The following is an 11,683-nucleotide window of genomic DNA, read 5'->3' as shown; positions in this document are numbered from 1 at the left end:
ATGAACATATTGTTATAGGATTAATGGGATTAAGAGAACCGACAAAGGGTTTTAGGTTAAAAAATTTAAACTATTTCCAAGGAAACAAAATAGATAGAAAATATAGATGTTAAGAAACCTATTACACATCTTAATAATTGTAAGTAGGACTTTAATTTCGACTGATTTAACATTGTTTTTTGGGCAAAAAAGAACTGATAATAACAATGCAAAAATCGAAGGCTCAGCTAGAAAACTATAAACGAAGCTCCCCTGTATATTTGTGTGCTTTTGAATGGGAAAGAAAAGGAAGAGAGGAAGGAAGGCAGCATAATAACCGAATCCGAGTCCCAATCGGAATATCAGAGCAACCGAAGGCGGCGAAGGAGAGCAGATGACTCATGTTGCACAGTCGCAGGAGTGCCAAATTGGAAATTGCGGAAAGGCGTCGCAGTTGCTGGACTACAAAATGCCAATTTCCCACTAGGCAGGAGCTGGTGTGAAAGGAAAGAGAGAGAGAGGGCGAGAGCCTAGGTCAATTCCACTTTCCAGCATTCCCTTGCAGTTGGTGCAATCTACCCATCCCACTCTCACTCACTGCAATATCCCGCGTTGCCAACTGCCAAAGAGAGTGAAATGACGCTCTCTTAATCTGCCGATGAAAGGAGTCTGCGCGACTCGTGGAACATTTCAATTTTCCGAGCGGCTTCCAGCATAACTCTTAGATTTCCCTGCTGTCAGCATTTTATTCTTCCAGTCTTCTGCTGGCTTTCAACTTTGTTGTTGTCGCCCTTGTTGTTTGATTAATTTGTTTTCAAAAGAAACGAATTCTCGGAAATTCTACGAATGCATTCCAGTGTGATGGCCCTGTGGCACTGGTGTGTGTGTGTAAATATAAATATTTGATTAATATCCACGCCCATTCAATCCCGCTCCCCAGTCTCTTCCATTTTCCTTGGGCCACAGAATCCGAATCTGAACCCCCTTTGGAATTGTTCTAAATTCGCGGATGTTTACAGACTTGGCACCCAAAAAAAAAAAAGGAGAAGAAGATAACGCAAACATCGCACCATTGTTACACTGAGAGAAAAATATAGAATGTATACTTAAGTACTTAAACTTACAAGGTTAAGGTAAAAGTAACAAATAAAATGCCCTCCAATTTTTAAATTTATTTTTATGTCATTATAAATAATTCGCTTCTTATTTTGTAAAGTTAATGACTTAAACTGGTATTTGTCATATAATAAAATGAAAAGGAGTTAATGCTAATGAGAAAGAATTTTTTTAAACAAAATTGAAAAATATTGTTGATGTATAAAATGAAAACTTATTGAATTTCAGCCCTTTACCGTACTTACCATATCTATTATGATCTTTTTTGAGCACAACTCTGGCAACCATCTTATATTTCTCATAGAAAATAAACATCTTCAGGCAAATTTCTCTCAGTGCAGGGCACACACAGCCTCAAAGAGATCTATCTGTGCAAGATCCATAATGCAATGCACTTTGTTTTATGCTCGTAGATTAATTTTAATTGTTTGTTTGTTTGTACAGTGCAAATGTTGCATGTATCTACATTTAATGCGGTCGCTGTCGCACTCATAAATCGTATCTGCATCTGTTGCAAGTATCCAAGTATACGTATCTCACTCGATGTAGGCGTCATCATTGTCGGAGACAGGAAAAAAAGAAAGGAAAGGAAAGACAAACAGCATAAGAAGTGATGGAGCCACTTGGGGGGATATTACCCCTTGGAAATCAGGGAAATCACGGCTTCCCAGGCCGACTTTATTGGAGCCCTGAGAAAATGGCGCAATTGCATCAAGCAAATTGTCCCCGGGGGATGCAAATAAATTTCCGCGAATCTTGGACTGCAACTTGAAGACGCGTCTTTGGGAGCAGCGCGCAGAAGAGTGGAGAGCAAAATAAAGACATGTGCTGTTCTGAAATTGCTGGAATTTAGCCCGAGCATGTGGCATAATGAAATTGTATTTTGCAACTTAATTTTAAGTTAATTGGAGCTTGTTCATAGCCTTTTTGCCACACATTTTTGTGTGGTTTTTATGGGTGTTAAGCACAATCCACACTGCCAACAGTCCACATCCGTTAATTCAAAATTATGGCCAGGAAATGCTTTCTTTCTATAAATACAACCCCTTCGAAGCGGAATGTTTTTAAATAAAATTATTTCGCGCCACATAATCAACGCTCTCTTAGCGCACTCTCTTTCGGAGTGCTGGTCTCTCTTGGCATTCTCTTTGACACGCAGACAAGACACCCATAAAACCTGACAACCAAACGCCGCTGCCCATTTCCCGTTTTGCTGTTGGCCCGTACGCACGTTTAACGGAATTTTGAATTTACCAAATATAAAATATAAAAATTTAAAAATCGAAAAAAGAACAATTTATCTTGTGTGTGCAAGTTGAAGAATTGAAAAAGCGAAGAAAAGAGAAGAATATATATATATACATAAAAGTGCTGACTGTGCTAGCCGGAAATTGGAACACTAAAACGTCAACATAATTACGCGGCAATAATTTTCGAAAAGCCCAAAAAGATCACCAGTAATCAATTGGCCCCGTGTGACACAGTTTTTCGAGTCGAACAAAAGCCAAAATCCCCAACTTTTGGATACCTATTTAACCAACGATCGCCGGCGAGTGCACTCCACATCTTGGAAATATATATCAAAAAAGATGTCCAGACGAGCATTGCTAATTGCCGGACTCATACTGATCGTGGGCAGCTCCGCGGGTAAGTGAAATCCGGGAGGGGGGTTAAACCTGATGCAATCAGAGGGCCTTCCACAATCTAATCGAGAATGGGTGGTGGAGGGTGACCCTAAAATCCAGGCCTCGTCTGTCCACTAATCGCAATGCATCAGATTCGGACCGGGATTTGAAGTGCAGGAGCTCACTTTATAAAAATCGATGTGATTGTTGGGCGTGAGCGGGTCGAGATGATAATGCCGTTGCCGGAATGTTTCAAACACATTCTGACCTACATTTGTCCCAGTGATTATGCACTGAACGAAATTTATAAATAATCTCTTTGATTAGGCCATAGAAATGTATAGTTTTCAAAGTGTTGAAATATTAAGCAGGCAACTAATAATTTTTAAATTTGAATAGATGACTAATTTCGGAAATTCCTGGCATATTTTTTAAAGAAAATTTTATCTATGATTCAGTTATTTGCTGCAAAAAAGAAGACCAATAAAGATTCCCATTAACTCATTCCTATTGAGATTTATCAACATGATTCATCGCTGATCTTTCCTTTCAGCTGACATTTTGCAAATGGGTGAGAGTTCCGCATTATTCAAATGATTTGTTTTTACAGATTGTGAATCGCTAATGTTTTTATTACTTGCGCAATTTTAGCACTTTTTACAGAGACTCGAACAGTAAATTCAATAATTTATTGTACAAAGGCCGTCACATTAATTCAGTTATTTATCACGATCGCTGAATGGCGGCCGCCTGAATGCATTCAAGTTTTCCCGGCTCATTCAGTCGAAGTCGGTAGGAAGTGTTTAGAAGTATGAGGGGTTAGGAGAGGGGAGAGGTTGCCATTTGCCATTTGCTGGTCGCCGTTGCTGTTGCTTTTCACTGTTCACTGTTTGCCATTTGTGATTCCGAATCGGTTACGGCTGTTAATTATTCCAGTCTTCTGCCATTGTGCCGTGGCCCAGGAAATGAGCAAAAACAATCCGATGATCAATAGGAAAGCCCTAAGCAGCAGCAGGAGGGTTTGGGTGAGGATCGACCTACTAGGGGTATCGGATTCGGGGTCCTGTATTAATTAGCCCCTACCAATTCACCGCAACTCTAGGTAGGAGCCATTTACCCTAAAGAAGCGTGTCGAAGAAGCGTGAGAACATTATTGATCGGAGAGCCGAAGATAGGAGAACCCTTTTCCTACCATATTTGCTTACCCCAATCCATGGACAATGCGATTATCATCAGATTGATTGGATTGCGAAATGCAATGTAGAGGTAGGAAACCGCTCCGCCGATCTCCGACTGATCTGCTGACATGTTTCGCCAGGAATTTATGTTTTCTCAGTCCATATTTACCATATTTACTTAATATTCCATAGTTGTCCGACTGGGCTTGACATGGGTAAACAACGAGTTTAAATGATGATCATTTCGATCACTGAGAGAAAAGGTTGTTTACTTTTACAGTAAGGTGTAATGTGTGAATGGTATAGAAAATGTAATAAAATTGTAATCTGAATAAGTCGTAATTAATGATGATAAATTAGCAAGTTGAAGGTATTTTAATAGCTTAGCTTATGTGCTAAACCTGTTTTCTTTATAAAGTTATTTCTAGCTTAGAAATATAATATTATTTATTACTTAACTCTACATTTAGTTTTGTATTACATTCCCTAGTGGAATGATTACATTCAAGGGAACAACCAAGAAAACAACTCCAAGAAGTGTCTAAAAAATTCCTTAAAAAAAAAGCGAAACTCAGCATTTTTTCAAAAAAAGTAATGCTGAAGAATTTGAGTGCCTTACTTTCGGGACATGTTTTTCCTTGTGCAGATCTCTGGGTCTTTCTTTCTTATTTTTCCCGCTTTAGGGATTGAATTTCATGGCAGTTTGTGTGTTTGTTGGCTGTTTGGTGCGAATTGAAGTGCCCGGGCTGGTGGGAGAACGAGCAAGAAGGCATCAAATGACCGCGAATGCTTCGACAACCGCGAATCATAAAAAAAGATTTTGTTTTGCTCGCAATGCGAGGGAGTCGCGGGCTGGGGAGTGGGAGTGGCCGGGTGTGAGGGCCCTGCCCTAGTCTGTGCAGAAATTCCTGCTCAACGGAGGCCCCGGGTATTTATTTTGGACCCAGATGACTCACCCGTTGCTGTCTTCTCTGTTCACCATGGCCTGGTATTCATTCTCAATGCTCGACGCCCGATTCTCATTCTCGACTCTTGATTCTTTGCTTGCATCCACAGCCACAGTCATGCCACATCCATGGCTACATACATCTACACTGCAAAAGCAACAGCAAATATGGGGGCTTTGTGGACGGGGGTGTGCACGGCGGGCAAAAGCGAGTTAAGCCAACTGGTAACCAATTCTCGACAATTAAAGAATCAATTTACTTAACGTTGCTGGCGAATCGCCTGCCGCTGAATGAGTTGTCGTCCGCGGAGTGCGGGCTTATCGAGGGGGTGGAGTGGAGGCGGGCGGAGTGGTGGTGCAGCACCACTCAAGTGGGGTACGATTATATATATACGATTATATATACGATATAAGAGTTGTACATAGCATAACCCCTCCCTACAAATGCACTGATGATCGGCACGATAATGGAGAACCCAACTGCTGATTCAGCGGCAGCCAGAAGTCAAAGTCAAAAGCGAAAAAAAGCGGAAAAGAGCCGCAGATGCTGTGGCGGCTTGGTGGAAATATTTCCAGAATTTACGAGCCATAATACATAAGAAGTGGAAAGCCATAATGCCGGGGATAAGTACTTCGAGGGTAACCGATTCAGCTATGCAAGCTATTTCAGATTGCCACTTTGGTTTCCGAATAAATATCTTAAGTTGATGTTTAGGATAAGTCTTTTAGCTCAGATAAGGGCTTAAGCCCTGTTTATGTACTAAGAAATGTTGAATATTGTTTAAGTTAAAAGTTTAAATATACAGAATAATAATCATATTTCAGACCTCTACTCTCGCTACCATCATGACTAATTGATATAAATGTCAAATATTTAATCATTAAATTTCTAACCAAACTGTTGGCCTGTAAATTCTTAAGCAAATACCAAACTTATTGTAAATGTCAAAACTGTTCCCCCTTCATTTATTATATTCTTTTGTTTTATTGTTGCTCACCGCCAAAAAGTAGTTAATAACTTCTTAACGACATTCCTCAAGGTCTAGTGTGTCGAATTTTAAAATATTCTCTCCGCTGCGTGCCAAAATTTCAATTGAAGCCTCGTCCGTGGCTCCAAGTCCAGTCAAATGGCAATAAATAACCCAAATCGAAATGAATAGCTAACCAAATTGTAGCTGGAAGAAAAGAAGGGAGTACCCTAGCTTAGGGAAGAACTAGAAAGGAGTGCTGCATATTAATTAGAAGCCAGTTGGAAAACACGAGCCCTGCCCCAGAGCGTTTTAGTATGCGCTAGGCGTAGCCCAAGTCGCGCCTCAACTCGAATATAGTTACTATATAGACATCTAACCGCCGTTGGCATTGCGCCCGCACAATTTCGAACCCAAAATCCGAGGCACTTGCCACGGACACGTGCAACTATATCCAGTGGGGAACATTTCCCAGTACTTTGGGGGAAAAGTAAAAGAAATTTTTGTGTTGGACGTCGTCGATCGAGGGCGCAATGTAAAATCGTTTAAGTGAAATCAATGTTCTCTATTTGGAAATGCATATGAAGAAAGTGCCTACAGAACGTAGACGTTTGGATCATAGAAAATCGAAATTTATTGCGGCCACTTGATGCCGCGAGTACGAGTATAGCCTCTCTCTCATCTGGGGGATCAAACAAATGGAAATTGAAATAAATCGATTTGGATAATGGAGGCCGAAATGATTGAAACATGCTTGCTCATATATATATTTGCATATTTTAGACATTTCTGTTTTTTGAATTTATTTTAGAAACTCGATTAGTTTGGCATCTGCCAAATGGTACTTTAGACTATATCCCTTTTCCAAGGCCCGGCACACGCTTGCGAATAATTTGCTAGTTTGTGGCATCTGTCGATGAGGCACATCTGCCCCTGCATCTGTGTCCTTAACTCCCTTTAGATTCACCCCTCCCCTCCCCTTCTGCCGGATAATACAGCCCGTTCCTAGCCAATTTCAAAAGTGCCCAATGCGTAGGTAGTCACTTGATGAGGTCCTCTCCTCCCGGATCGTGGCCGTAACCTGATCGCTTTCACAGAACCCGACTGCCATTATCATTATCCGCTTCGTTCATGTCTCTATCTGCCACACACAAACACTCATACACACACACACACACACACACTCACAAACACAATGCACAGGAACAGAGCCAAACAATTTTCGGCTCATATAACGCACCTCTGTCCCTTAGCCAGGTCTTTCTCCCGGCTTTCTGTGACTGGTCAGTCACGTACTACACTGGGAGAAATACAAATGACCAGGTTATTATTATGGGTTAAGGTTGCTTCAGAGTTAAAATGACTTTTAGATGCAAATTTCTAACGACCCTATTAGGAAGATACACTTTTCAAAGACTTAGCAAAAAAAGAAATAAATCTATTTTTGGTTAATAAATCAAAAATATTTACTTATCAAACCTTAACCTAACCGACTATCCAACTGTTAGCAAATTTGGTTCAGTGCACGAGCTACAGAGGGGGAGGGACATGGACAGACCCGGCTGGACAAACCTGAAAACACTGGGAAAGGAAAGGAGATCAAAGATCAGAGAGCTCGCTCCCTCCACGACTGGCTTTTAATTTCCTCGGGGCCTTATCACAGGTAGTAAAACCAACAGCAAAAGTGCTGCACTTGAATGATTCCCGACCAAATATATATATATATATATGCGAGTATATATATATAGCAGAGGTTGGGGGAGTGACTGGCACTAATGCTGACTTAACTTTGGCCCGAGGCTGTGGGTTATTAGCTGAAATGCACATTTCCCTGTCTTTTATTTTCGGAATCATGGTTATGATAAATTGTTGTGGCTCTAATTCTGAGTAGCAATTAAAACGGGCGGGAAACAAGGGTTAAGCGTATGCTATCTCCGGAGATAGGAGAAACATGAAAGCGTACATAATCCGGGGTTAAGGTTCTTGAAATTATAGGGTTAAAAGAGGAATTTTCGAATTAATGGTACTTTAAATGTTTTTCTGTTTTTTTTTTGGAAATTCTGGTTAAAAAATGTTCTAATGGTTAAGATGAAAGTTTCAGGGATTTATATTTTATTCAAGCAAATTATTATATAATTTCCTTGAGGTCAGGACTTGAGTTTAAAAGAATCCTTAATACAACTTTATTAGCTTCGTTTTTTGAGGTTTTACTGTGTATTTCCTTGTCTTTGTATATGCCAAAGATATATAAGTTTTTGAATGGGTAATTTGAAGATTTGTATTTTTTGTATTTTATTTATTACTTTCTTTGGGATTAAATCCCTTGGGCTTTAAATAATATTTCATGTTTTTTGATAATTAATTTTAAGTGGGAATTTCACTTTGTATTTCTTTTTCCAAAAATATTATCAAAGTTTGAAGGTTTTATATTTTTTTTCAAAGAAATCATTACTTCCTGTTAAGATTTTTGCAGTGAATACCTTCAATGAATATTTCATACTTTTTGGTAGTTTTTATATTTAATGTATTTGATGTAGACTGGCGAATTCCTAATCGATTTATGTTTTATCAAAAATAACTTTGCGATTCAAATAATCTTGGATAAGAATGAAATTAGCAAAAGGCTCTTGGGAATCATTTTCATCTTAAAGAACTTCCTGAGACCAAAAGTTATCAGAAATATCCACAAGCAGAGTTTTCCAAAATGTTTATTTGGGCAAATACTTTGTATTTCCGTTTTCCCCAAGCACATTCCCCGACTTCTTTATCGGAAGCCAAAAAAAAAAAACAATTCGATTCAGATCGACCCCCAAAAAACGAAATTCTGCAAATAAACTTTCATTGCGATTGCTGTTCGTTATTCCAGGCTTATCTTCCCGGTTGAATGGCTCTTTTTTAACATTTTGTTTTTTTTTTGGGGGGCGGAGAGCGTGCAACATAAATTCAGATGGCCTCAGTGTCTTTTGTAAATACGAGAATAAATTTCTTTTATGGCTTAAGTTTACGACAAAGAGCGAATGCGTGAGTGAATGTGCATTTTTTGTGGCAGAGGAGCGGGGCAGGCAGGAGGTTTTCGGGGAATGCAACAGAGACGGGGCAAACGATCACCTCAATTTTGGCAGGAATTCGAATTCAAGTTAACAAAACCCCCCGAGAATGGCTGTTTGTTTTTTGTTTTTAAGTTTTTTTAGCACGCTACGCTGAGCAAACGAAGGAAAACTTGGCCATAACAACACTCATAGGAAACAAGCGACCAAAGCAAATGGACAAAATGTAAATTTAAACTTTTCACAATCAGCCAACCAAACTGTCCCTTTTTGTTCGAGGGTGTGTTTTACTATTTACACTGAGATAAATTGGGAGGAGGTACTAAGTAGGCCTTGAACTTACTTATCTTAAATCTTATTTTATAAACAATTTTATATAATTTAAAAATTATAGAAAATATATTTTAAAGTTTAGATGCTTTTTAATCTAGCATATGGGTTAATCCTCTTCCTGATTTTATTATTTTTTTGCGTTTACCATTTTAGTAAAGTATTTCTTTCAGTGCATTTGAGTTGTTAGAGTGTGCGTGTTGCAGTTGGCACTATGAAAATGGACATTGTTGTGAAATGCTTTCAATTCGGATTCGGTGTGTCCATCGGCGACACCACCAAAAAAAAACAAAAAACAAAATGTGGCCCAATGTGCTGCCGTTCTTCTGGCCGTGGTTGTTGTTGTCTTTTCGCTTTCCGTCAGCACGTCACATGTGGGTGCGGCGATCACCAGAATGGGTAGGAGTGGGGGGTCGTCGGAACAGAGAGAGAGGTCGAAGCGATTGCAGGGGGAGTGTTGGGTTAGGCACTCTTGTTTTCTCTCTCCACTCGCTCATTTTAATTTTCGTTTTTCATGTGACCTCATTTCACCGAAAATGTTTTCCACCAAATGTGTTTGTACACATGCACAAAATGCAGTGGCGTGCGAAGGATTTTTATCGAAAGGGGGATTATTTAAGATCCTATGGGGTAGTTAGGATATATATGATTCTGAATTAATATCTTTGTATCTTATTAAAGTTTGGTCTTTAAATCTTGTTTTTAGTAAGACAATATAAATAAAGATAATGCCATGTTTAGATATAGAATGCAACCTTTTGTTTGAGTTCTAAGCTCAACTATCACTAAATAGATCTTCAACAGTTTACTAGATGTAGTTTTGTTATTAAACTACCCTATGATTAATACAACTTAAAGTCTTATCAGTGGAGACAACGTTAAACAAATTCTCTCTTACAACCCCTTTCGCCTACGCCCCTGGCCTTATGTTGGTAATTATGTAGGGGAACCAGAAACGAAAGGAGAGGAGAGAGGCCGTGAATGCGAATTGCCAGCTTTTAATTTAACCCATCATCGGTGCAGCTGTCCCCTCAACACCCTCTCTCCCTTCGCCAGGAAATCCCCTGATGAATTTGAGCTGCGAAAATGAAAATGATAAAGGCAAACACAAACACACGCCGTTATGATGGCCTAGTGCATTCTGCTAAAACAACAACAAACAGCACCAGAAGTCTGCCTTGGTTTCGATTTCCATTTAATTTCCCTTAATTAACCCACCGACTAAATGCGGTGGCTGATGTGACCTCCCGCGGGCGCCCGTTATAAACAATCCAATGGGCTATAATTACAGTTTATCTTCTGAGGCTACCGCTGAAAATGTCGATTTATAGGTCACTAAACTGCAGAGAAAAGATATAAGTTTTGGGTAGCTTAGTTTTATAGGTTACGAAAGTTTATCTTCTTTAAGTCAAGAAAATAATAATTTAAAACGAATTTCAATATAATTTCTATCATGATTACTCTTTTTATCAGAATAATATATGTTTGAAAGCGAAAACTTATGTCGTAGTTTCATTTTATAAAATTAAATTAAAGTTGTGAAGGTAAAAATAACTATAAAGACGGTATGCAAGTACATGATATCGGCATTTATTTAAAATGCAAAAAGGCATTGCTATATATATATAAATTATATCTATAAATATGCAGTACGACATTTCTCTTAATAAACATAAATATCTTAATATAATTTTCTCCACTTCTCACCATTTCAGTGCTCTCCTACCCTCAATCCACAGCGGAAGAAGAGCAAATGCAGAGCGACGATGATTTCGATTATGGAGGAGAAGACCAGAGTGCTCCCAGTCCGCAGATGAAATCCCAGAGCCAAGGCTCCAGCGAGAAGATCAACAAAACTGTTTCTGTGACGGGGATCCGAGGCGAGGATGTGGTGCTCAAGTGCGATGTGGGCAGCAATCGTGAGTATATTGACCAATAACCCCATAGAGGTCACCCCTAAAGATTGATCTATTTTCAGTGGAAAGCTCAGAGATCGTTGTCCTGTGGTATTTCGGCGATAATGTCATCTCCAATGGCAAGAGTCTGGTGCAGCCCAACTTTAAGCTGGATGCCAACTACGATCTGACCATCCTGCATGCGACTCCCCAGGTTGGCGGCACCTACATCTGCGAGGTTCTGCCCTCCGGATCAGTGGTCAATACAAAGGTGACCATTACCGAGCATTCCATGGATGCCATTGCCCCGGAGAGCTCTGTATCCTCGGCTGGATCTGCGAGCAGTTTTCTGGGCTACACACTCCTCGGATCGACCATATTGCTGCTCCTGGGGATGGGCAAACATTAGCTTAGTTTAGTATTACGCTGGCAGATCCACTGCCTTCCCTTCTACACTCTCCACTTTTCTCACAGGAAATGAGCATTTCATGAAGTCTTTGTTGATTGTAAATTTTTGTATTTGTAAAGACACACAAAATCAACTTTATTTATTAAATAAAAAAGGAACCAAAGTAAACTTAAACACTTAGGATTTGTGA

The 11,683-nt window shown here is 39.5% G+C and overlaps 1 protein-coding gene and 1 long non-coding RNA gene across 2 annotated transcripts; one reads left to right on the top strand and one right to left on the bottom strand.

Moving 5' to 3' along the window:
- The first annotated feature begins 2,301 nt into the window (after window positions 1–2,301).
- LOC108113039 lies at window positions 2,302–11,667 on the top strand. The gene is made up of 3 exons (XM_017223471.1): window positions 2,302–2,742; window positions 10,905–11,108; window positions 11,168–11,667. Exons 1-3 carry the CDS (start codon window positions 2,685–2,687, stop codon window positions 11,491–11,493), a joined length of 588 nt encoding a protein of 195 aa, XP_017078960.1. The 5' UTR covers window positions 2,302–2,684; the 3' UTR covers window positions 11,494–11,667.
- Window positions 3,332–10,894, bottom strand: LOC108113041. Its single transcript, XR_001772693.2, has 2 exons — window positions 3,926–10,894; window positions 3,332–3,838 (listed from the first exon to the last, which is right to left on the bottom strand). It is a non-coding gene; the product is annotated as an uncharacterized LOC108113041 (long non-coding RNA).
- Window positions 11,668–11,683: the final 16 nt, after the last annotated feature.

The sequence above is a fragment of the Drosophila eugracilis genome, unplaced genomic scaffold, assembly GCF_018153835.1.
Source record: "Drosophila eugracilis isolate 14026-0451.02 unplaced genomic scaffold, ASM1815383v1 contig_90, whole genome shotgun sequence".
Taxonomy (NCBI): Eukaryota; Metazoa; Arthropoda; class Insecta; order Diptera; family Drosophilidae; genus Drosophila; species Drosophila eugracilis.
The sequence above is the reverse complement of the archived record's forward strand: the minus strand, read 5'-3'. Positions and strand labels throughout refer to the sequence as shown.

What these genes read in the sequence shown, in the direction of transcription:
- LOC108113039 (XM_017223471.1), top strand. Translation starts at nt 2,685, where the DNA reads ATGTCCAGACGAGCATTGCTAATTGCCGGACTCATACTGATCGTGGGC. An exon ending in GATCGTGGGCAGCTCCGCGG is followed by an intron (nt 2,743 to 10,904) that starts GTAAGTGAAATC and finishes TCACCATTTCAG; the next exon opens with TGCTCTCCTACCCTCAATCC. An exon ending in GTGCGATGTGGGCAGCAATC is followed by an intron (nt 11,109 to 11,167) that starts GTGAGTATATTG and finishes ATCTATTTTCAG; the next exon opens with TGGAAAGCTCAGAGATCGTT.